General features: G+C 32.0%; 2 protein-coding genes and 1 long non-coding RNA gene across 3 annotated transcripts; 2 read left to right on the forward strand and 1 right to left on the reverse strand.

The window, feature by feature from the left end:
* The first annotated feature begins 239 nt into the window (after nucleotides 1–239).
* On the forward strand, nucleotides 240–7,489 carry LOC132757942 (uncharacterized). Its single transcript, XM_060749443.1, has 4 exons — nucleotides 240–345; nucleotides 986–1,076; nucleotides 5,800–5,847; nucleotides 6,295–7,489. Exons 1-4 carry the CDS (start codon nucleotides 248–250, stop codon nucleotides 6,427–6,429), a joined length of 372 nt encoding a protein of 123 aa, XP_060605426.1. The 5' UTR covers nucleotides 240–247; the 3' UTR covers nucleotides 6,430–7,489.
* Nucleotides 7,490–13,923: 6,434 nt separating this feature from the next.
* Nucleotides 13,924–18,130, reverse strand: LOC132757943 (uncharacterized). Its single transcript, XR_009629519.1, has 2 exons — nucleotides 17,964–18,130; nucleotides 13,924–17,283 (listed from the first exon to the last, which is right to left on the reverse strand). It is a non-coding gene; the product is annotated as an uncharacterized LOC132757943 (long non-coding RNA).
* Nucleotides 18,131–23,340: 5,210 nt separating this feature from the next.
* On the forward strand, nucleotides 23,341–25,379 carry LOC132757944 (uncharacterized; the record flags this gene model as incomplete). Its single annotated transcript, XM_060749444.1, has 2 exons — nucleotides 23,341–23,943; nucleotides 25,217–25,379. Coding segments are annotated over exons 1-2 (355 nt in total), but the record flags the coding sequence as incomplete, so codon positions are not given.
* Between the last annotated feature and the right edge of the window lie 173 nt (nucleotides 25,380–25,552).

Below are 25,552 nucleotides of genomic sequence, written 5' to 3' on the forward strand. Positions count from 1 at the left end.
TGCCATGGACAATAGTGTGTGTATTGTCGCTGACAAGTGTGTATGTTATATCATGGAATACAGTGATAGAAGTATTTGGACAAATTATTTCCCTGTCTTTATGCATTACAGACTTTAATAAATAATATCACTCTTCTGAAAAAGTTGATGTAGGATTGTATTGCAGAAATTATTCATATCAGATTTAGTATACTTGAGTAAGTATATGTTGTTATATTGACTGTTGTTTTTTAGGAGTACAAGCAGTATGGACTCACCTGTGTCATTAGTGAAGAAACGGCGGTCATTTCTCCCTACACCCACCAAGTCAAGTGTAGGATCCAGTGGTTCTTTTGCTTCACCTTGGTTAGTAATTACAACCTTTGTTTAAACATACTTAAAAGTGTCTGCTTCCTGAAACTAACCAGTACTGATGTCATATATTGGAATATGTTAATACCCTGAATAGGGCTTGAACCTATGATCTGCAAGTAAAGACAAACACATTTTACGCTAGCCACGGGTCACCTTAAACACTGTTATTCATCCTCTATTGTTTATCTGAAGAAATTGTCATTTACAGATCATATAGGTTAATACTATTACACAATCTAACAACCTTCTTGTTAAATGATTGTCCTACTGTATACAACTATAAAAACTATTAAATTGGCACTTCAGCAAAATATAATAAAACATAATGACCAGAAAAGATTTTCTCATGTCAATGAAAATTATAATGATAAATGTTTTGGCATTATATAACGGTATTTTAGTATTCATATACTTGATAAGAAAGGTTTCAATCACAAGAAAGACATATTTGACTTAATTGTTTTCATCCTTGATATCATACAATCATATCATAATGTTGAATTATATTATTATATAAAAAAAAATCTTTGAAGTGATGATGTATGTAAATTATTTACAACAACTGACACAAGTAAAGAAAACCAGTGTATGTGTAAAGTTTTTGTGATGAGAGAGTTATATATTTTTTCAGCCCGTCAAGAACCAGCAGTACATCTTCACAGAAATCACTTGATTCACCATTTACTAGAAGCTCATCGGTCGGAACCCGTAGTGCTATAAAGGTTTGAATCACACTACAATTTCTGTATTAATAAATAAAATGAGCCGCGCCATGACAAAACCAACATAGTGCGTTTGCGACCAGCATGGATCCAGACCAGCCTGCACATCCGCGCAGTCTGATCAGGATCCATGCTGTTTGCTATCAGTTTCTCTACTTCAAATAGGGATGGTAAGCGAACAGCATGGATCCTGATTAGACTATGTGGATGCGCAGGCTGGTCTTGATCCATGCTGGTTGCAAACCCATTATGTTGGTTTTGTCATGACACGGCTCAAATGTTTATTAGATATCTCTGCAGCTTGATAACTAGATATATAGATACGTATGTTTATTGTCAGTTACCGTAACAAGCAATTTGCTAAAGAAAATTTTGTATACATAAGCTATTTGAAAAAAATCAACATTTTAGGTGTGACGTCTAGACTTAAAATGTGTGGAATTCGTTTTCCTCATTATTGAAAGTCCACAGAAAGTAGTGGTAGTTAAAAAGAAGTATACATGTTGATATTTTTGTTTTTAGGGTGGCAGGGGTCTACATGGAGATTCATGTCTATATGATAAAAAAAATAGGACTTAAAAAATGTTACGATTCTGAAAGTTTAAAAATCTGAATTTTGAACTTGATGTTGACAATGATAGGCCCAAGTGGAATTAGCTGAACTTATTCAATAAACATAAAAAAACTCATGCAGACTCTTATAAAATAATAAATATTAAATAAATATTTTATTGAAACTCACCTCTGTATAATAATATAATTATGTTCACTGTCATAAACATGCTTTATTTTTGTTATAATTTGTCAGTGTAAACCACCTATACCAACAAACAGGCGATCTTTATCAGCGTCCAATTCCAGTAGACAAAAAATAGATTTTTGTGAGTTATAGTAAATAAAGTAATACAATCTAATTTTATCCTTATTTATCCAAATACTAGTATATGATATAATGGTGGAAGATAAATTGTCTTTATAAACAAACTTATTACTTCCTGATTATCATTTTGATAAAAAATATATTTTTTTTTAAATAAAAAATACAGTTACACTAGTATAAGGTGCGTGACAGAAATATTTTCTGTGAAAAAAAAAAAATTGAAGTTTCAACCATTTTTTTTAGTTGAAAATTAAAGTAAAATGACCAAACTTTGAAAATAGCTTTGTGTGCGTGTGTTTTTATACTTGTAAACTTATTAAAATTATCAAAATGACTTTTCAATATTAAACCATATTGTGTCATTTTAAGATTTGAAGGGTAAAAAAAAAAGAAGAAGAAATATATAATTTTGTTTATGGCTATTGAGATAACCCTTTCAATACTTAAACAAATGTCACGTTCTTTTATAATTTTGGTTTTTATATTAAATTTTCAGACCCCTAGTCAGAATTAAAACTTAAACTAACATTTATTTTGTAAAAAGTGTATAGTCTTCACTTGTTATATAAGTACATACTGTATACATATAAATTAACATATCTTATGCATGCTGTAGGTTATAACAAGGAGATATTAATCAGGTAATTATCTTCTTACCTTGCTTATATATACATACATATATACTTCTTGCTGCAGGATTGGTCTTCTTGTTTATATAGGAAACTAGCTGGCATGATTAATGTCAAACCTTTACAATGCTGAATCAAAAGCTGCATAACATTTGCCATTATTATAAAGTCAGGCCATAAGTAGCGGCATGGCTGAGTGGCTAACTTCTCAGAATAGTAATATAAGGATCTTTAACCACGTGGGTTCAGACCTCATTAGGAGTAAGCCATTGCCTTGAACATTATTATGCTTTTGTGGTAGGAGAGTTTTCCCTGCTATTTTCTGTGCCAGTTAAGTGTATATGAAGTCTTGTAATGTTTGAAGCATGTATAAGATTAGAGCTTTATTCTGCTGTGCTTATATATCTGTAGATGTGCACCCTATTGCTTATATGTCAATAAGACAGAGTTTTTGATAAAAATTGTTAGCATATCAGTCAGCTAAAATGATTTTGTTTTCCACTTAGTTTGATAACAGTAGGTCAAGTCATGGTTTACTTGCTATGTGCAGAGGTTTTACTATAAGAAAAATATTAAAAAAGAAAAATAATTTGAGATGTGAAATGACTTAATAGATTGGTTGTGCAATTGCAGCAGCCAGTGACAGTCTTGTACATGTATTATGCGTGGCTTTATTGTTATATATCTATATAATACTCATAAACATTTTAATTGTAAATTACACTTTGACAAATTTCTAATTGGCCACCTACTTTTTAGCTCACCTGACCACGAAGTGGTCAAGGTAAGGTATAGTGATGGGGCTATGTCCGGTGTCCGTCGTTGTGCGTTGTTCGTCGTCAACAATTGGGTTGTTAACAGTCTAGCAGTCACAGTTTTGATTGGATCATTGTCAAACTTTGTCAGAATGTTTGTCTCAATGAAATACAGATCAAGTTCGAAGATGGGTCATCTCCGATCAAAAACTAGGTCACAGAAGCTAAAAATAGAAAAAGCTTGTTAACACTCTAGTGGCTGCAGTTTTGATCCAAATATTCTGGAAATATGTCAGGAAGGTTGTTTTGATTATTTCTAGGTCAAGTTCGAAGATGGGTTATCTCCGGTCAAAAACTAGGTCACAGGAGCTAAAAATAGATAAAGCTTGTAACAGTTTTTATCAAAATATTCTGGAAATTTGTCAGGAAGGTTGTTTTGATGATTTTAAGCTCGACTAATCGATAAGAATAAGTAGAGCTATTGCAGTCACCCGAGCTTCGGCGTCCGCGTCGGCGTAACCACTTATGTTAAAGTTTTTGTAATAGTTCAAATATTTTCAAAGTCCATAGACATATGGCTTTGAAACTTTGCACACTTGTTCACCATCATGACCCCAACCTGTAGACAAGAGGAGGTAACTCTATCAAGCATTTTGACAGAATTATGCCCCTTTTTCGACTTAGAATTTACGTTAAAGTTTTTGTAATAGTTCAAATATTTTCAAAGTCCATTGACATATGGCTTTGAAACTTTGCACACTTGTTCAACATCATGACCCCAACCTGTAAACAGGAGGAGGTAACTCTATCAAGCATTTTGACAGAATTATGCCCCTTTTTCTACTTAGAATTTACGTTAAAGTTTTTGTAATAGTTCAAATATTTTCAAAGTCCATTGGCATATGGCTTTGAAACTTTGCACACTTGTTCACCATCATGACCCCAATCTGTAAACAGGAGGAGGTAACTGTATCAATCATTTTTTATAACTATCAAGCACTAAGAATAGTCGAGCGTTGCTGTCCTACCGACAGCTCTTGTTAGGTTAAGTTTGAAGATGGGTCATCTCCTGTCAAAAACTAGGTCACAGGAGCTAAAAATAGAAAAAGCTTGTTAACACTCTAGTGGCTGCAGTTTTGATCCAGATATTCTGGAAATTTGTCAGGAAGGTTGTTTTGATGATTTCTAGATCAAGTTCAAAGATGGGTCATCTCCGGTCAAAAACTAGGTCACAGGAGCTAAAAATAGAAAAAGCTTGTTAACACTCTAGTGGCTGCAGTTTTGATCCAAATATTCTGGAAATTTGTCAGGAAGGTTGTTTTGATAATTTCTAGGTCAAGTTCGAAGATGGGTTATCTCCGGTCAAAAACTAGGTCACAGGAGCTAAAAATAGATAAATCTTGTTAACACTCTACTGGCTGCAGTTTTGATTTAAATATTCTGGAAAATTGTCAGGAAGGTAGTTTTGATGATTTTTAGATCAAGTTCGAAGATGGGTCATCTCCGGTCCAAAACTAGGTCACAGGAGCTAAAAATAGAAAAAGCTTTATAACACTGTAGTGGCTGCAGTTTTGATCCAAATATCCTGGAAATTTGTCAGAAAGGTTGTTTTGATAATTTCTAGGTCAAGTTTGAATATGGGTCGTCTCCAGTCAAAAATTAGGTCACATTGCCCAAATATGGAAAACCTTTTTAACACACTATAGTTCACACTTTTGACTCAATTATCATCAAACTTGGCCAGGATGCTTGTCTAAGACATTGCTTGGATGCGGTTGATGGGTCAGGGGAGCGATCCAGGGCCATCATGGCCCTCTTGTTATCATATACATTGTACAAGAAATACTTGAAAAAAGAAGATTAAATGTACACTTAATATTATTTATAACTATTATTATTTATTTGTATTAAACAAATCTTCATAGAAATTTATTAAAAGTACTAACATAACAAAAAGGTTTAACATATTCATCATGAAATGACACCCACCACATAGATATGGAAAAGAGCTATACTGGAATCACTTTGTAATGTTGGTAGATGAGTCCGTCTTTTTCCACAGTGTCCGGTGTATCAAGGATTTTCTTTCAACTTTGCTAAAATATTTACCTCAACAAGGCGATGTGCAAAACCAATGCCACCTTTGTGCCAGTTCAAGGTCACTGTTACACTTGAAGGTCAAATATCGGACAACCAATCAACAGACAATTTCAAAGGATTGTGCAGAATCCATGCCGCCCAGGTGTCACCTTTGAAAGTCAAATGATAGGCAATTTTGTGTCTGCTCTATAAATCTTATACCCCTTGTAATTGCTTCAAATTTATCTGCAAAAATATAAATATCAACAATCATAAAATCCTGTGTCAATGGAATAGTTGGGGTATTCATCCCTCCTTTGACAAAGCTCTAGTATTGATTCTTCAGGTTTAGCAGTATTAACTTGTATTTAATTTTTCAGATTGGAAGTCTGGACCTGATGGATGATTCTTCACCAAGTGCTATGAGGGTATCACATCTACATATTTTACTGATTTAATTTGCTTGGTTTAAAATCACAGTAATACATACAAGTATACAGTCAGTTATAACTGGAAAGTATGCTTTTAGAACTCCTTTTTCATGCTGACATATGTATTGTTTTATTTTGTTGTTTGAAGTGAATGTATGATATAGGCTAAGATTACACTGAGATCACACAGTTTTACACTGGATAGTATTTATAGGGAAAAAATCAGATATTAGTAACACTAAGATGTTCCATGTTACAAAAATACAAAATTTTCCCCATATGTTATTCTTATTTGATTTGTGAATAACAAAGTGTCCTTCCTCATTAATTAACAATTAATGAATGATATAAATTATATATGTACATGTATTTCGCTGAGATTCACCAAAGTTTTTTTTATTAGAAATGGTTTATCTGAAATATTCTCAAATATTTGTGTTGCAGCCAAAGAGACAGTTAGTTACAAATACACCAAACATGCCAAAGAAGAAGGCCTCCATGTGGTCACCAGTACAGAAGAAGAAACCTCATGATTTAATAGATCAAGCTATAATGTGTACAAAAAACTTACGTAAATAAACATAATAATCAGCTGATAGTTACCCAATTAATAGTTGGAAAAAGATAATGATGCATGTTTTATATTTATATAGCATTCTTTTTCCTATAAACTCAATGTATACCCTGAATTAAACAATTTACCTTGATAATACACTTTGAGCCCCTCTAATGCTTTGGACAAAAACAACAACAACAACATTGCTTGAATGTAATTAAGATTAAAAATGGATTGTTTTGTGAAAAATTGAAATTGGTTCATTTAGGGGTGCACATTATAAGTTTAAATATTTAATTTTTGTATTTTTACATTTTACTCAATGAATGAACAGTGCTTTTTGTGTTGCAGTAAAATCTGTGATAGGATGTTTACTGTGTTTGATTTGTATGATAATGAATTGTATAGACAAAAATATTTGTGTAATATGTTGATAAATGTAAGCAATATAACTTGAGAAATTATTCATACTATAAGTATTGTATTTTATTGTATTATATCATTTTGATACAGTCTTTTTCAACTGAAGGAAGTATGTACACCTGGATTGTATCATTTCCAACGGGTACATAATGTTTTATTCTCACTTGCCCTAATACATTCTTTATACAATCAACTCAAATGATACAGTCTATCAGACTAGCACACTTGTGTAATATTCCCTGTAGATCAGTCACAATAAATATATAAATGGTTTGTCACAGAACTGCGTTGACTTGATATTTAAACTTGTCAAGTTACTAAGTTTTGTAAATTATAAATGATATTAAACAAAAAAAATGGTAATTTTAGTATTTTGTGACAGGAATGTGTTCTTTCAAAGAGTATGATATAAGTACTATATTTAATGCAATTTGTTAATTCATCCCGAGTGAAAATATTTAAGTATGTTATCCTATATTTGCTACATTATTTTGTTGAATGCTTTAGGTGCTATTTTCTACTTCCTATGGAAATGTTACATTTGCATGTTTTTGTGCAAAGTTAGTGCTTATAATAAATTTGAACAAATATAAAACCTGTTTGATGAAAACAAGAGAAATGTCGTTTCTGTGGATTTTATTTTTACTTTTTGATGGGTGAATACTGTGATGGAACGTCTGTATGCACTTTATGTTATCCCTGTTTGATTAATAACTGGTTTATATAACTTGGTATGTACATTTCCGAATGGTTAAAGTTGTTGACTTCAAATCACTTGCAGCTGTATGTTGGAATTTGGATTCCTTCATGTGAGGAAGCTATCCATCTGCTAGATGAATAATTGGTGATTCTACTCATGACACTACATATGAAATCCTGCCCTAATTAATATACATGTAGTTTCTTCAGTCATTGGTTTGTGAGACTTGTTACAGGCATAAGTATGTTATATGCCACTGAGAAAGGCAAACCAAGTGGGGGCATAAGTGTATTATGGAAACATTTCTAGTTTCCAATCTGTTTTTTGTAATAGCAATGCCTTTTTGGCATCTTTGGTTATTCTTCAAGTGGGTTCCATGCAGGTAAATCTCTTCAAAAATAACAAAACAAAATAATAATATTGCAACACATTTTTTGTCAAGTTATTTCCCTTTATTACATTTCTAAATACAATAGTTGTTTGCCCATTTTCGTTATTAATAAAACATAAATTTTCTTCTCAACTTTATTAATATTCACTTTATTTCCTCATTTAGTGCGCTAACTTTTTTCATTGAATTTGTGTACTACTAGTATAATTTATGTATTTTGTGTATTTAATATTGAAATGCTAGAACATATTTTGTCACAAATACATTGATTATGTAATAATAGATGATGTAAAAAATGTAATTTTATAAGCACTTGTAAAGGACTATTAAAAAAGTAATATATATTTATGATTTTGTGAAAATGTTCTCTATCTTTGTCAGTCTAGCTGTAAAATGAAATACATGTGTGGAGAGATTCAGACAATTGATTATCTCATCAATGACATAATTTCTTCAATAAATTCATTAAATTAAAGTGGCCATGTTAAACAGTTAAGATTATAATATAATCAAAGCATGTTAGAAAATTTTAAGTGCTAAGCACAAGATGTAGTTAATAACATTCTGTTTGAATTTCCTTTTATAATAGCACGCTTTTATACGAGTGTAAAACAGTAAATTAATTTGAATTTGTTTTTTGTTTTAGCCTGGATATGTAATAAATATAGCTGTTGCTAAATTACTGCAGGTTCAACACTGAATTTATTTATTTTAGCCTGGATAGGTAATATATAGAGCTGCTATTAAATTTGTGTAAGTTCCACATTATAATTTATTAAACTTCCGGAATAAAATTAAATTATAATATGCAATTGTCTGGATATTGAGAGGTGGCAAGTCACTGTATAATTTCGTCATATTTTGTTGATCCCAGTTGATACCAATTGATTATATAATTATATTGTATGATATGTGTATTAATTCTGGAGTGCTGTGTCAAATAAAATTAGAACTTAACTGAGTACTGTTTTCTATATTAACACATACTGTGCTTAAGGGTATTCCAAAAATCTTTTAGATACAAAATTATAATTTTGCCATGCCTATACACTTTAAAAGTTGCTTATGATGGTAGAAAGATTTTAATAACATGACATACCAGACTGCTAACCATTGGACTTCATCAAAACTATCTGAGAGGGTATTGCCAGGGATGCTAGACACTAGAGTTGTAGACTACAGTTTTAGCCAGTTTATTGTTGAACATTTTTAGAGTACATGTCAGTTAGGAGGTAATATTGGTAACATGTAAGTATTTTGTCTTAGCTTTGTATCAGAAAATCTAGGGGTTCCTATTAAAATTTATAGGAGACAAGGCTGTTTCCAATATTTTTCTAGTTCTTATATTTATCTTTCTGGAATGCCAGACGTTTCACTCCCAAGACATTTCACTATTGAGATGTTTCACTCCCAAGAGGGTTCACACCTAGATGTTTCAGTCCCAAATTGTCGATTGTATAGATGTTTCACTCCCATTTTTATGCTTCCCGAAGGGTGAGCATATAGTCGCCGCTTTGTCCGTCCATCCGCTATCATTGTCCGAGACATAACTTTGAAACAACCAGAGGTATCAACATGAAACTTTGTAGGTAGATAGATCTTATTGAGTAAGTGCAGTGCAAAAGAACCATAACTCTGTCTTGCCTAATTTTGGAGATATTGCCCTTAGTTCATTTTTACACTTTGAACTTTGTCTGCAACATAACTCTAAAACTGTAAGAGAAATCAACATGAAACTTTGTAGGCAGATAGATGTCAATGGGTAGAAGTGCAGTGCAAAAGAACCATAACTATGTCTGGCCTAATTTTGGAGTCCTTGTCCTTTGTTCATTTTTACACTTTGAACTTTCTCCGGGACATAACTAAAACTATAAGAGATATCATTATGAAACTTTGTAGGCTTTGCTTGTTTGTTTGGTTCACTTTACGCCTTTTCCCAACAGTATTTCAGTCATATTGGCGGGTAGTTTCCTAAACATCGTTCCTGGAGAGTTACACCAGTACTAGACTACCTTCCTCCGCGTTAAACTACCAAAGCATCTCTCGGGGATCGAAACCACGCCAGAGAACTTTGTAGATTAAACAGGAGTACATACTCTCCTGCGCATCGGTCGAATGTTCCACTACCGCTCACTGTCTGAAGTAACGTGAGTGTATTAAGTGAGCTGCGAACGAAGCGTAGTACACGTCATACATTGTATATGTAATAATTTTACATTATCTTCGGACAAATATAAATAAAGAGTCAAAAAGGAATTTTTAATTCATAAAAATATCTTACTTTGGGTTTCCCAGCGACACTGGTTACTTCTTTTCAATTGATGCTTTCATAGAATATTATACAATAGGTTTTGTTTCGTCATCGAAATGTCATTAACTATAAGGGGTTTGATGCGCACCATCGTGCTCAAAAAGATCACGGGGTTTTAAGACTTTTTTCTGGATATTTGATATAGCAATCCCCATTACTAATAATGTATGCACAATTTTGTATGCCACTATCAATACATTTTCTTACTTCTTCTGCCAAAAGAACATCAATCACATATCTTTAAGACTGACGCCGCAGACGAAATCTGAGACTAAATGTATAAAGGGCTTGGCTTTATCTTACGTAAACGTAGGAAAGTTAATATCTGTCTACGCTGTGAAAATAGTTTCATCATCATCATCATCATCATCATCAACAGCAGCAGCAGCAGCAGCAGCAGTAACTTGCTGATGAAGAAGAACCAAAATTCCCACCACAATGAACATGCAAATATTCAGATGGATGAAGGCTCTCTGGCATGGAATGCACATGCCACACAAAACTTCACACATAAGTGCACATGCCACATTAAAGGAAATTAATGAAAAGTGCCTTCATTCAGGGAACAGCCAGCAAACACACATAAAACTTCACACATAAGTGGATATCAAAATTGAGAATCGGTAAAAATGCTCCAGATGTGCCCTAAAAATCGACATGGGAAGGAGAAAATTGGCCAATCACATGGTAAGTTTTCAACTTTTTATACATTTATATAAAATTCAAACCTTTTTAAAAGAAAATCGAAATGTAATTCTACCCTTCTGACTTTCCTCTATAATTACCCATTTTTGTCCAGGATTTTATGCAGTTTTCGGCGAGATATTCGTTCCGTCGTGGGTTCAAACTATGCTTAACATTCAAACAAACCTTTATCAAATGTTTATTGAGATTTGGCTCAATATAAAGGACTTGCCGGTCAAAATTCCACCTGAGCTCCACATGTACTGAAGAGATCCATAGGTGCATGATAAAAAATCATCAACATAATAAACGAATCACTTCTTTAAAGTATGGAAGCCTTGGAGGGTCACTTTTGAGTTTCGACTTATAGATTTATTTTTCTATTTTCTTATGACTTTTGATTTATGACTTTTGATTTATGACTTTTGATTTATGACTTTTGATTTTTGACTTATGGATTTTGTTACTGTCCCACGTGCTTGCCTCATTATTTCCAAGGAAAATACGGCAGAATATGACAACGATTCAGACGAGGTAAGTTCATTTACCTAAGTTTCTTGGATACTTATTTAAAAACAAAATATGTGGGTACATATGCAAGGACAGATGTTATTCTTATATAAGCCTTTTTAATTGATTAAGAAAAGAAAATATTTTGCTTGCATTGCATTGCATTTGGTATCGATTTTTTATTTTGATTTCCGGAACAGGGATATATAATCTCAAATTGACATACAGCGTATGAATCAAACGCTTTATTTTTTATGTAGGTTCCAGTTTTAAATCCAAATCAGTCTCACATTGTTGTTTGCTGCAGTTTCAATCGGTTTCCACCCGTAGTTCATTCTTCGTCCATCTTATATTGAATAGAGACCAAATTATAGGCCTTATTTTGACAAAGAAATTTGTAATTAAGAAGTTTCATGAAACATGGTATTTCAAAAATAATAAATCATACAGCTTTGAAACTTCACACACTTCAGACACTTAAGTAATAAATCTCTGAATTGCATTGTTATCAAAGTATGCCTCTTTTTCGACTTTGAATTTGTTGTTTCATGAAAAATGGTTTCGCAAAAACTATTTTAGCGATTCCTTTGAAACTTAGAACACATTTTAAGTGTTGACCAAGTTTCGTATGAGTGGCTCACAATTTGACATACTTATGCCCATTTTTAAAGCTAAAATGTTTTGTCAGAAAGTTTATGAAATACGGTCCCATTAACCAGTTATGATATAATATTGAAACTTTATTATTCACTTGTTCAATATCAATAACTTAGGACACCTACCAAGTACAAAGTACATGTTATTTGTATATAAACTTTTGAATACAGTTATGTATTAAGGGATGTTTTGTATTTCATTTTGTATATATAGGTATTTCATTTCAATTGAGATAACACATACTTTTAATTTTTCAATTTAAATTCTAGTAAAGCTACCTGTAGGGATTAAGGACGTGCTGTCGAATGGTTTCAACTACAAAGCAGTTGCAAGAGCATCAGCAATACATATTTGTCAAGTTTTCGGAGCCAGTTTAGAAGACTAAGAGGTTTCATTGCAACACAGCGTTCGTTCCGAGTGGAAAGTAGTACAGTTTAGCAAATGCAAAATGTGCAAACACTGGTGATTTGGTTTTCCTCGTTATTGTCTATGGAAATATTCAGAGATTTTCGGAATACGAGGGTTAACCTTTTCACACTTGTTTCAGACGCTCGACAACCCCACCATTTATTGTGGACGCTTATTGGAAACACACAATGTCACGTCTCGCCACGTTTATTTTATATTGTCCATATCTCCAATATGGTATAAAACTTGTATCGCTAGACAGGTCATCGTGAGACAAAGAAAGGTGTGAAAAATCATGAATTCACAATTCTGGCTTTCATAATTTTCAGTATTTGCCCATTGTAAATATTAAAACTTATATGAAAGGTATCGAAATCAAACTTTGCATGATCATATAGCTCGGCGAGGCAGTAAGAAACATACTTCTTAGCTATCATAAATTTTAGAAAGTCTTGTTTTTTATTGTTTTTTTTTTCATACTTAGATTTTGTTAAGCTCATAATTATCTCAAAAACTGTTGAAGGCATCAACTTGAATTTACTGGCAGATATATCTCGGCGAGAAAGAGTGCATTGTATTGTTAACAAAACTTTTGATTATAAAATTAAATCGTTCTCCTAAGTTAAAAATTCCCTTTTCTGACATGGACATGCCGTGGGTTGGGGGTATGCTCATTACGAAAGACTATGAGATTTCCATTACATATAAAATTGGTCATACTTCGAAAAAAAAATTGTGGACGTTATTTAAAGTTAACTAGGAAATCTTTGGCGAGAGACTGTGTTTGTTTTTTCTTTCTTTTGAACATGTAGAAATGAAGAAATAACGCTCTGACAATGATTTTAAAAATCTTGACTTCAATAATAATAATAATACAAACACTCTAACGTTGCTAATTTACCTAATTTATCTTATGTTTTCAAACGCTTTGTTAAAACACTCATGATTTTCTTAGTTTTTCATCAGTAACGTATCACAATGTGTTGTTTTGTAGAAATATTGCATGCATATATGTCTTCTGTGACGTAAATACTTGAAGTTTTTTTTTTAAATTAAATATAATGAAGCTCAAATGCAGTTTGTTTTGCATATCTAATACATTTGTTTTCTTATAAGACAACAATTTTGTTAAACAAAATAAAGCACGGTTGTAGAATTAGAAATGTTTGTTGTTATCTGTTTAAACGCATTTATTCCAAAAAATTATTGATAGCTCTGCCAACCTGTCACGGTCTAGACCGTGAGGTAAAAAAAACCTTTGGAAACGTGGTCTCTCGGTAGAGGTATATTTAGGTAGTCTGTTGAGGGAGTTGGCTGGTTCCACACAGTTAACTTCTAAAGTGATTGATATTCTATTTCTACTTTGCTCATTTTAACCTCTTACATATAATTTTAATGGAACATTATCTCTACATAGATAAATAAATTCTCTGTAACATTTAAATACTGTTTATTCTGATAGTAAATTGCAAGTTTATTTTGGTTATAACAAAGTTACAATAACACAATAATAAATTGTAAACAAATGAGGACAATGTATTTTTATCATTCAGGACCATATTAAATATGCATTTTTCTACTTACAACATTGGAAAATTGATATCTCACTCGACCTTCGGTCTTGCGAGATATCATTTTTCCACCGCTGCTCGTAGCAATATACAAAGCCTTAAAAAGCTACTACTACATAATATTCCGTTTATATCTTCTTTAATTTAATGTATTATAATGCCTAACGCTTGTTCCCTCTTTAATAGTGAACACGGAAAAATAGCGTACCAGTCAACCGTGACTAAATTCAACAAAGAATTAAATAATCTATTTCAAGATGTAAAATGTTAATGAAAAATTGTAATAAAGCTACACATCTAGAAAATAGCTCAGAACTGTTTAATCTGAATAAAAAATTCTTATTTATCAATAACAGTTTATTTACTTTAATACTTAATGCTGCAGACGGCACTTATGAATGAATGTTCCGAATTAAACCTTCTATACATATGATTTTACAAAAACAATTGATGTTGATTCTTCACGTAAAAAAGATCAACTATCATATGATAAAATCATATGAATGCAATAATTCTAATGCAAAAATGAGGCTAGTGGCTAAATGTACTTGTAAACATTATATGACTTCAACACCACTCTCGGCTGATGTGCTCCCTTGCGTTTGGTGACTGTATCACAAATTTGCTTATTTTGCACTAATCTAAAATCAAGTTAAACTAATGTTTATACCAAGGCAAAGAGTAACAGCAAATGACAAAAGTTATAAGTCAAAAGTCAAAAGATAAAAGTCATAAGTAAAAAGTGATAAATTATAAGTGAATAGTCACAAGGCAAAATTTAATAAAAAACGAGAAAATTTATTACAAAGATCAACTATTATTTTTGAAATAACAATCATATATATTCCTTTTACATATAGTTACCATAATACATTCTATAAAGTATGGTTGCTATTTGTTGCGAATGAATAAGACGTTTAAATCTAATTACACATACTTGAAATTACACATATCACTTATATGTCACGGTACGAATCTATTCAGTAGATGATGTGCACTCTCGGTCGGGACAGAACTAGCCCTGTAAGGGGTTGCGGGTTCAAATCCCGGTATGGCTGCATATCTTTTTCCCCCTGTGGCATTTGGTATAGTGGAAAGTGTCCCTGCCAGTCACGCGGGAGACCGAGGTTCTATTCCTAGCCGGGCAGCCTTTTTGTAACCAGGGCTTGATATAGAACAGATACAGGTTGTGGGTTTGAAACCCATAGGAGCCAACATTTTTTTTCTTCGTTTTTTCTTTTAACAGTATTTTTGTATTTTTCTAACTATATTTAGATCTAGATGGAAAAATATGCTCGTTTTCTATTATTATCATTTTTTACAGATATTCATTGCCTAATTAATGCTAAATATAAGAGCAAATACGACATATAACATTTTCAATGCTTTATATATTACAAACAAGCCGGTAAAAGCCTTCCATATTTCTCAGAATGAATCAATATACTTCTAGAGAGATTTTAGCAAACTTTGATACAAGCCCTTTGACAAATGTAATTTCAGTGATTTTCTAAATTTAGAATGATATGATAGAAATTGTTCAAATGGGTGGGGTAGAGAAACATTTCCATGCATATTTCTATCGTGTCGAGAAAAGTCATGCATTTAACATGCATAGTTCATTACTAGAATGTTATTTTTTTTTGCATCTAAACAAACAACACTTGCAAAACATGTTAAATTAGAAGATATTTTTTAGACTTTCAATACATGTATTTCTTTTTAGAAGCCTTTTTGATGTATATGTTCTGACTCATAATAATGCCTACAACTCCAAATCCGTACAGTAAATTTTGCTTAAATTTTGCATACATGTGTCCTTTAGGTATACCACTTAACAATGTTGTCAATTTTACAATCCCTTATAGTGCAAATTAGAGTGGTTATAACTTAAATGATAATTTACAAATATATTGTAATTTGCTCAATATTTACAAACCAATATCTTCAAACAACCATAAAATGAAGTGAAATCGTAGACTATCGTCTTTATGACTTTAAAACATCATTTTTTGAAACTTAACCTATAGTAATCTAGTATATATCAATAACACACAAAAAAATAAAAATTAGCCGTTTCAAAGCGTATTTATATTAAATCTACTCTCAAAATTAAATCGTTCAACTCGGTACACAGTTGTAGTGCTGAACGGCGTCCAATGGCATCTGTAGATCTGGCTTCAGAAGGGGTGCTAATTCTACGAATTCCTCACATTGTCTTTTTGGGCGTGAATACATGTTCTTTGCAAATATATACGTCTCTCAAGTTAACTGCATTGCCGAAGTCGTGAGTTTCATACAGACCTGGTACAAAAAACAGTGTTTCAGGTTTACCATAAATAACAAAAGGTATGTTGCCTTATTTCATGTGCAATCCGGCCTAACTCGGTTTGTATGAGGTCCATAAAGCAAAATTTTAAGTTCTCACATTGTTTCTGGTCCAGATCATTAAATGCACATGTATCGCGTAAGTCTTTGAAAAAAATTAATCCACCAATGGATTTCATTTTGTCGTAATGTACACCACCACTTCTCAATGCGTTGGTTAGATGTGCTTTTTCCAACTACAACGCTTTGAGTACCAGCAATCGGGTCTGTAGAATCGTGTCTGAAGTATTCCTGCAATAGTAAAGCAATGCAGTTTTCCGTACCAACATCACAACGTAGTATTGGGTGGGGGGACTTGGTATTGTTCATTAAAGGTGTCAAAAAGTATCTTGCAATAAGGCGTGGGTCGTTATTTGAGTCCGAAACCTCTAACCATATTATTTTTCTACTATACCTATTCACAGCAATATTATGGTTTACATTTGTCTCAACTGTCCATATGTCATATAAAACTGGTCCTTTGGCGTAGTATACGCGTCGGCATAAGCGATAAGCTTTCCGCATCTCAATATCAACTGGATCAAGCGCTCTCATTATTTCCATGACGTCGTCCCCCTTGAGGTACATGTGGTAATCCAGCATTAACCTACGCCACATTGTGCGGTATCCTATGCATTGTCCATTTGTTTGTATTTCTCTGTTTATAACATCAGACACAGACTCAAATGGAGTATATATTTCATTACGCCGTTTTAAATTTAAGCGTTTAAAAATTCTATTCACTGTACTTGTATCTTGGCACGGTAGCTTTGGTAATGCCGAACAGTATAATGATGAAGACACAGATCAACATCAAGGTTTTCATCCTCGTTACCTTTTGTCCAGTAGTTGTGTCTGAAATAAGAGTTTATCTTTTATTTAAATCTTTATACATTCATAGTATATAAAATGGGTAAATCTTCTAGCTCCGTCTTTTAAAGATTGATAGGTACGAAAAAAAAAACAACATTTAAAATGATAGTAGGATATTTTGTTCTAACTTGTCCTATATCTATGTTTGTTCTTAAGTGTTTTTTTCTCAATTGTTAAAATATACAACAAAATTAGACATTGATGCTAAATGCAAATGTGCCTCGATCACAATTATAACTTTGTACTTATGTGTATGAACATAGCACTTGCTGTTCATTATGAAATTGTTAACAAAGTACTTCAAAGAAATACTGATTCTGTGTTAGCTAAATAAAATGCTGAATTGCGATACATGTTTAATACTGTGCACCATGCCATTTTAAGACGTAAAACTTGTATTCCCTGTTTACTTGTAAAACAGTTATTTGTTTGTTACGCATGGACAGATTTTGTGATGAGGACAAAAAATGTGTAAGCACTAATATAATGAACATATTTAGAACAAAGCAGATTGCACAAAACACACAGTCACACTTGTAGAATTAAAGTCTGATATATTACCACTATGGGATTATATCAAATAACATTAATTCCCTCCTTAACACATCATCTCCTCCATGACAAATCTCAATGAAATTATTTAAAACGCTTAAAAAACATACCTGAAACCAAAGTTGCTGCTTTCAGCTTCTAAAAAACGTGTAAAATGGGTTAGCCAAAAGTCATAAGACTTAAGTCACAAATCAAAAGTCACAAATCAAAAGTCAAAAGTCGAAAGTCAAAAGTAAAACATCCGTAAGTCGAAACTCAAAAGTGACCCTCCAAGGCTTCCATATTAAAGCAATCAATGTCTATATATTTTTTTTTGTATCGTTCTGTTATAAGAACTAATATTTGAAATAGACAGATTGTCCAAAGTCGATGTTGAATAAAATCATAGTTAAAAAGATAAAAGACATTTAGCATACTTAAGGCATTGAATATAGCTTTGGTTGGAAGTCAATGACTATTTCAAACGATAACCGATAACGGTTAAAAATAAGATTTGGAAAGTAAAAGACGCCCTGGTCGCTTACTTCATTAAAATTGTTTCGAATTATTCCAACCCTTTTCTATATCACCTATGGATCTCTTCAGCACATATGAAGCTCGACTGGAATTTCTACTTAGTCAAAATTCTGTCTGATTTATGGGCTTTGGAAAGTGACCTCCTAATGTGATCCTAAAGACATTTATGAAGTTTAAAGTGAATACTTTCAGTCCACTTACTATTCTTTGGTTAAAAGGGAAAGTTTATTGATCTGAAAATTTTTGTGAAATAACATAACTGATAAAATATTTCATAATTTGAACTTGCTGTTTGACAGATCAAATCAGTCCAATATGGTCAATACATACAGACGAAACCGGAATAGAGAATAAATATAGGAGTTGCAAACTTTAAAACTGTGTAGAATTAAGAACTATCAAGACCTAACATATTAATATATCAGGCAATACTCTCAAACCAAAAAGGCATTGTTTCAACAAAATAGAACCAATTTTGTTTCTGGCTGGAAAAAAAACAACGACAGGTCTATGAAATTGTCAATGTGTACAAACAGTTTATATTCGAGATTATTTTGTTTATTTGAAAAAAAAAAACAGAAAAAAAAACTAGTATCAATGTATGCTGTCTGTGTTTAAAGGGGAAACACCTCAATATTTAAAACAAATAATTCATACATACACAAATCAACACAATCTGATCTTTAATCGTTTTTTATAGTAAATTTATATGAAACTTTACAGCTATCATTGATGAAAAGGTCCTTATTCATCAGTCCTCGATTGTATGTACATGTAGATACAAAAATCAAACTTATAATATAATGGCTGTTTAGTCATTTTAACAGAGACAAACAGAGATAGGCAACTTAATTCCTAGCCAGTTAAGATATCACGCGTGCCTGTTAAACTTAAAACTTGTAGCAAATAAAACTTATTAACCAGTTATCAACATCAGTAAAATGATATATTTTCTGAAAGCTTATGCATTTGTCCATGGCTGCAGGTAAAATCATTTACGGTTCCCATTTAAATAAATGATAAATCAGTTTTTAAAGAGAACTACTTATTAATTTTTGTTACAAAACTATTCATTTGGACAAATTTGGACCAGTGGGTATTTTCTGCTATGTTTTTTTTCTAAGTGAAAGGCATGGTAAGTTACCAATATTGTAACATGCAGCAATAGATAAAACATGTAACTTTCATATGGTGTATAATATAAAAGGATCAGATGTACATCCATAAAGTTTTACTTGCTACAAAATGCCTAATTTTTCGCTTGTTGATAGGTATGAGCGATATTTCAATGTTGTATATAGGAGCTGCTTATCTCGGTTATCTACATTTCTGGTTTTAAGTACTATAACTAAATTACAGTTGAATTGACGAAGAAAATGTGGAAAAATTAAATAAGTTTTTGCATACTGTTCAAATCCGTAGGTGACTTACGACACCTGTTTATTAAATTGGTAAAACATTTTGATAGATTTGAGATCTTACAAGATACCCAAATGGTATCACAAGATATCTCTAATGGTATCACTCTTTCAAAATCACCGGTCGGTTTTTTCTTCTTTGTAACAAAATCACGAGGAGTGTTAGAATTTTTGAATAAATGTATGTTCATGTAGGCCTAGTCAATAAGTCTGAGGTGAGAAATGTTTATGTGAGAGGCAATAGAAAATTTCAGCATTGCAGATGCCATTGGATTACAATGAAAATAAATGAAAAGGCATTGGTTTGTCATGTCTGTGTATTTGAGTTTATTTATACTCGCCACCGGTTGCCAATATGGGCGAGTCCTCCAGAAGAGTATTAGTCACTTTAGAGTGCAAGATACAGATATAAAAAGATGCCACAAATCCAGAAGCTTCTCCTGGTTCTTTAACGTATGGCTGGCTCCATACAGATACAGTGACAGTTTTTATCTTTGTGACAGGCATACATATTTACAAAGAAAACAACACAAATTTATTAAGCACAGTCAATTTCAAGTTTAATTTTAGTGCATTTCTTTAAAGATCTTTGAACTCGATTTTTATGGTTTTATTTCATAAATGTAATGCTGAAATAAAGATTTATCAATATTTTAAGTTCCAAAAAGCATTACTTGTATAAAGATATTACCGAATTTACATTTTATGTTATTAAAGGGAGGTATTTAGAAATTTATTTTCTATCAAGTCTAAGTCAAATTTTTCAATAAGAAATGAATGCATATATTCTAATGATTATACATAATGTGGACACATATTTGCAGAACAGATTTTTAGATATTCTTCGATGTCTGAAAATTGTTTTAGAAGCATAATTATATAGATCTACATATATAAAATTTTATTTAAGTGTGGTAACAACCTTATTTACAACATACAGGATCTTCTGTTAACGGGATACAAGTTTATTCAACTTAGGGTTTTTGACATGATGAGACCGAATATAATTTTTTGAGATAAATGTTCCGTCTGCCTAGGTCTAGACCAATAAGGTGTGCAAAAATTTCAGATCGTTTATTCAGAATAATTGTTCTGTGAAAAATAACCCAATACTGAGTACTGCATGGTACCCTCTCAAATCGGGCTAAGAATAGCGCACAAATCGGGCTAAAATAGCGCATAAATACGATTTTCAATTAATATTCTAGCATATTTTTTAATTTCATCATGCATATTTTTTTTGTTTAAAATGCTACAGCTGATCTAAAAGTATATATAAGAATTTCAAAACTTTTTGCGTCAGTTTACAGATATCAACATACATGAAAGAGTTATTCCCCTTTTTTAAGAGTAAGCCATTTGTACACAAAAGGTTAGACAGGGAGAAGAAGTCCCAAATAACACCATATAGTGTTACACGAATTCGTTTAATTATTTTAAAGACGTTGGCATGAAAATAGATGATTGTATATACGTTGATGGACATATTTGTGTTGTATTCTTATATTGGTTACAAGAACAGATGACTGTTAACCTTTACAAAGCCAGAGGACGAATTATGCAGTAAAAAGAAATTCTGTCAAAGGCAGTCTGTTTGTCAAACGTAATTTTCTGCTGAGAAAAGGTATTGATTCATCAACATTTATTGTTATTATTAAATGTGTAAAACGCGTGAAAACTTTCATAGTAGTTGTTGTTTATTGCACTATTTTAATCAATTTTTAATTAATTTAATTAATTAAAATGTTATATATACATTGGCAGAGAATTTCCCAGACGCTTTTAACGCATCGGCACTGATGCGCTAAAATTTCAGGACAAGAAATCCTGATGCTCTTAAAATTATCATTGCGCTTTAAATGATGACGATATTCCTTTCTATTGTGTCTATAAGTTAACCCCAATTAGCCAAATAAACAAGCCGATATACATTTCCTGTGTAGATAATTACCCGAGATGTAAACACAACGTGACAACCCAATACACTGATTGCCTTGAGACTGTGTTACATCACAGACACCAGTCCTGTCATCGATGTATGCAGACGACTGTTTGGGCACATTTAAGTGTTGTCAATTACCGTGTTTTGAGATGGGTGTATTTTAACCAACAGTTTCTAAACCCAAATGAAGTGAGCCATGTTTCCATATATGGCATAAAACCAAAATTCTTTTTTCACACACAAGTGTTACATAAGGTAACATTGGGATAAACTGAATTTCCATCATGCTACAGATATCTGTTAAACTAAATTTGATATTTAAAAGAAAAAATTAAAAACTGTATTTCGGTATAAGTAACAAGTGAATGATTTGGTGCTTAAGGATTAAACCACTTTTATACGGACTGATATGAAAGTGCTTGTTTGAATCTGGGACATGATATTATGGGACAAGCAACACTACCTACTAGATAAACAGTCATATGTTGGCTTCATATTGAGTGCTACTTAATCGATAATGAAGCGTTTGTAATAATGAAAAATTACATTAATGAATTTTCATAGAATTATGTAAAGATCATTTTGATTCTAAAGGACTGTTAAAATCTTAAGCCAGTTGGCTTATATATTTCTTTTTTACAATGTTTACTGTGGAAAAAAACCCTTTTACTAGGATCAACAAGATCAAATGGTGACAAGTGTGCCTGACTGGACGTAGACATAACACCATACATGTGATATCCCGACGGGATTTAAAAAAATCCTGATATTTCAACACTGATCCCGATTCCCGATATTACAGCTTGAATTCCCTATATTTAAAAAAAATCAACATAAAAAAAATCAAACGCAGCACCTGTATCTAAAATGTAAACCATGCCTCCGGGCATTGATTGTTATCTGTCCATATCCTAAATTATAGCGGATTAAATGTTGAGTCGCTAATTGACAGCAAGGTGACGTAATATACAGTTCCATCACCCAAAGTTATTCTCACATGTTAAACATAACACGTGTCGTGTGTCACTCAATTGACCTCTTTTATAATTTGGCAGTAGGTATTACATGCTACGTCATTAAAAAGACCCTGTAAATTTACATGTATGAATTCGGCTCAACCTTTGATTTTCTTTGATAAGTGCCGCACAGATTAAAGGTGAGCAGAATCATTTAAAGTGGATCATTCAAAAACCTGTTTTAGATGTGGCAAAACCATGTCAAATTAACCTATTTTTAGTGATTTTTTTGTTTTGTTTAGGAATTACACAATCATCGAGGCAAAAATGTGGATTTAATTAACGGACCGATTCTTGCATTTATTTTGAGTCTTCTTCTTATGTTACGTTATTTCACTGTCAGAGTCTTATGTTCATGAATAGTTGTTGCACGTTTTCAAATAGCTTGTGTTTTAAATTATTAGCCAATTATTGTAAGACTGAAAAGACAGATATAATTATTCAAACTGAAAATAATGAAATGTGAAAATGTGACTGTTTTAGAAATAGCCTGTATGACTAAATTAAAATTATTTATTTATTTATTTTTTGGTGAAATAAATTAATATTGACATGGAGCTTAATATAATGTTTATATATCTGTGATATTGATCAACAAAAAAATCATAAGAAGTATAATCATTTAATGATTTTGAGGGTAATATAGATTCTTTGAACCAAATGTGCCAAACACACATTGAAATTCGAGTCGATAAAAAAATCCAGTTTTGAGCCTCAAAATCTAGCTGAAAATCCAGATTTGGCCCTTTTCATTTGTCACATGTATGTAACACAGCACAACACAGTTGCCTCCCTGATATTATGTCTCTAATTAAAAAATTAATATCTTACATAGTGAGATATCACCTATGTTTATTTACCCAAAGATGGTCACAAAATGCAGGTTTGACTGTACTGTTCTTTTTATAACATTATTTCAGGTGTCACTGTGTTTATTATTCCAATGATTAAATGTGAGCCAGAGATAGAGAATTTGAATAGATGAACTGCCTAACAGCTTATCATTATGTATCGGTGTCAAAACTGGGTCAGTAAATTATCAAGGACTATTGCCACTTTATGTATTTATACACCAAGACATGGACGTCTTCTTGTTGCTTACAATGTAACTGAAAATAAGCGCTCTTTATTTTACGATACAAGGAAAGGAACTGATGGTTCTTGCCCAGTTTCAACATTTCCAACACTGCTAGTCAAGGTAAATATTAGTTTACTTTATATTTTAATTTTAACATTATTTTGTTACATGTTTTTTGTTACTTTTAAACATATTGAATGGGATAGTTTCATAATTTTAACAGAGTAGTAAAAAGGACAACAGCTGTTTATTTAGGTCACTGTTTAGTTTTTCCCCTTTTAACTCACCAGAGCACAGTGATATAGAGAAAATTTTGCAAATCTCACCTGACACTCTTGTTCAGCAGCACAGGGAAAGTATACAATATTTAAGAGATATAGATTAAAAAAAAAAAGTATGACTACATTTATGAAGTATGACTAAATTTATGTTCAACTTTTTAGTTCCAATCAGTTTGTAATTTTCAGATTAATTCTAAAAGTTTAATCAAAATTCTCCATCAATAAATATTAATGATTTGCATAAATATTGGCAACCTTGGGCTTGTCACTAGAGGTATCTTGTAGTTTGATATTTAGAAAGGCAGGAATTGTCAGGATGTTGCTGCTAGCGAGACAAGAGATTGTAGTAAAATATTTTCTGATGTATCACAGGCTGATGACAAAATGTATCATTCATGAATTATTTACTATATATGTGTGTATATGTCAAACATTGAATACATTGTAGATACTAAGTTACAAATGTATGCAAGCAAATTTACATAATACAGTACATGACAACTAATTAACATCTACATTCAAATTGTTTTCATTCATTTTATATCTTTATATATGACCATTTGAGGATGTCAATGTATTGTCGATATTTTTCTGTCAATCAATTATCGATACACATTTGAAAAAATCTATAATTTTGATTTATTATTTTAATGTCTATGAATTATGAAAATTTATCCAAAACCTATAGAAAAGCAGGTGTCCATGTCTAACACTAAGCTGTTGTTACATTATGAACACATTTCATCAGTGATGACAAAAAAATGGTCAGGAAAAAAACATGCAATGGGCATTTATACAAAAGACACTGAACAGAACATGTATTTTACAGAAATCATTTAAACAGGTATGAAAGTGAATAAAAGACAAGTAATTATAGGTAATTATTGATAAATCAGTGTATTGTTGATATTTGTCATCCGATATCGATATATCATTGATATGCTTTGCACTAAATCAATGACAGATCTACATCATTAATTCTAACTGGAACCGCAAATAGGTGCCTAATAAGTCAAGATACTATGAATGTGTTTCATGAATGTTGCTATCCCTTGTTGACTTGTGATGAAATAAAATTATAACTGACATTAGTTTCTTCTTTTTTTTTTCAGTGTGGGTGTAGAAAGTTTGCTACAGCTCTGTCAAATACAGAGAAATTGAACCAGATGGATGTACAAAACATGCATAAAGAGACACGGGAAATATTTGATGCTGCTGTCAGATCAGTGTATCCTCCACAGATGGTCAGAAATGCTGTCAAATTATCAGAAGATGGTATGTTTCTATTTATAGAGTTAAACTTTGATTTGGAATTGATATTATCTGAAAGTGTTATTTTAAACATGTAGGAAATCTTATACTTTTAATTTTTAGCTCGACTTTTCGAAGAATATGGAGAGCTATTGCAGTCGCCCGGCGTCGGGCGTTGGTTTTAAGTTTTTTTGTAA

This window comes from Ruditapes philippinarum, unplaced genomic scaffold (genome assembly GCF_026571515.1).
Source record: "Ruditapes philippinarum isolate M1 unplaced genomic scaffold, ASM2657151v2 ctg12078_1_1_1_1, whole genome shotgun sequence".
In the NCBI taxonomy this organism is placed as follows: Eukaryota; Metazoa; Mollusca; class Bivalvia; order Venerida; family Veneridae; genus Ruditapes; species Ruditapes philippinarum.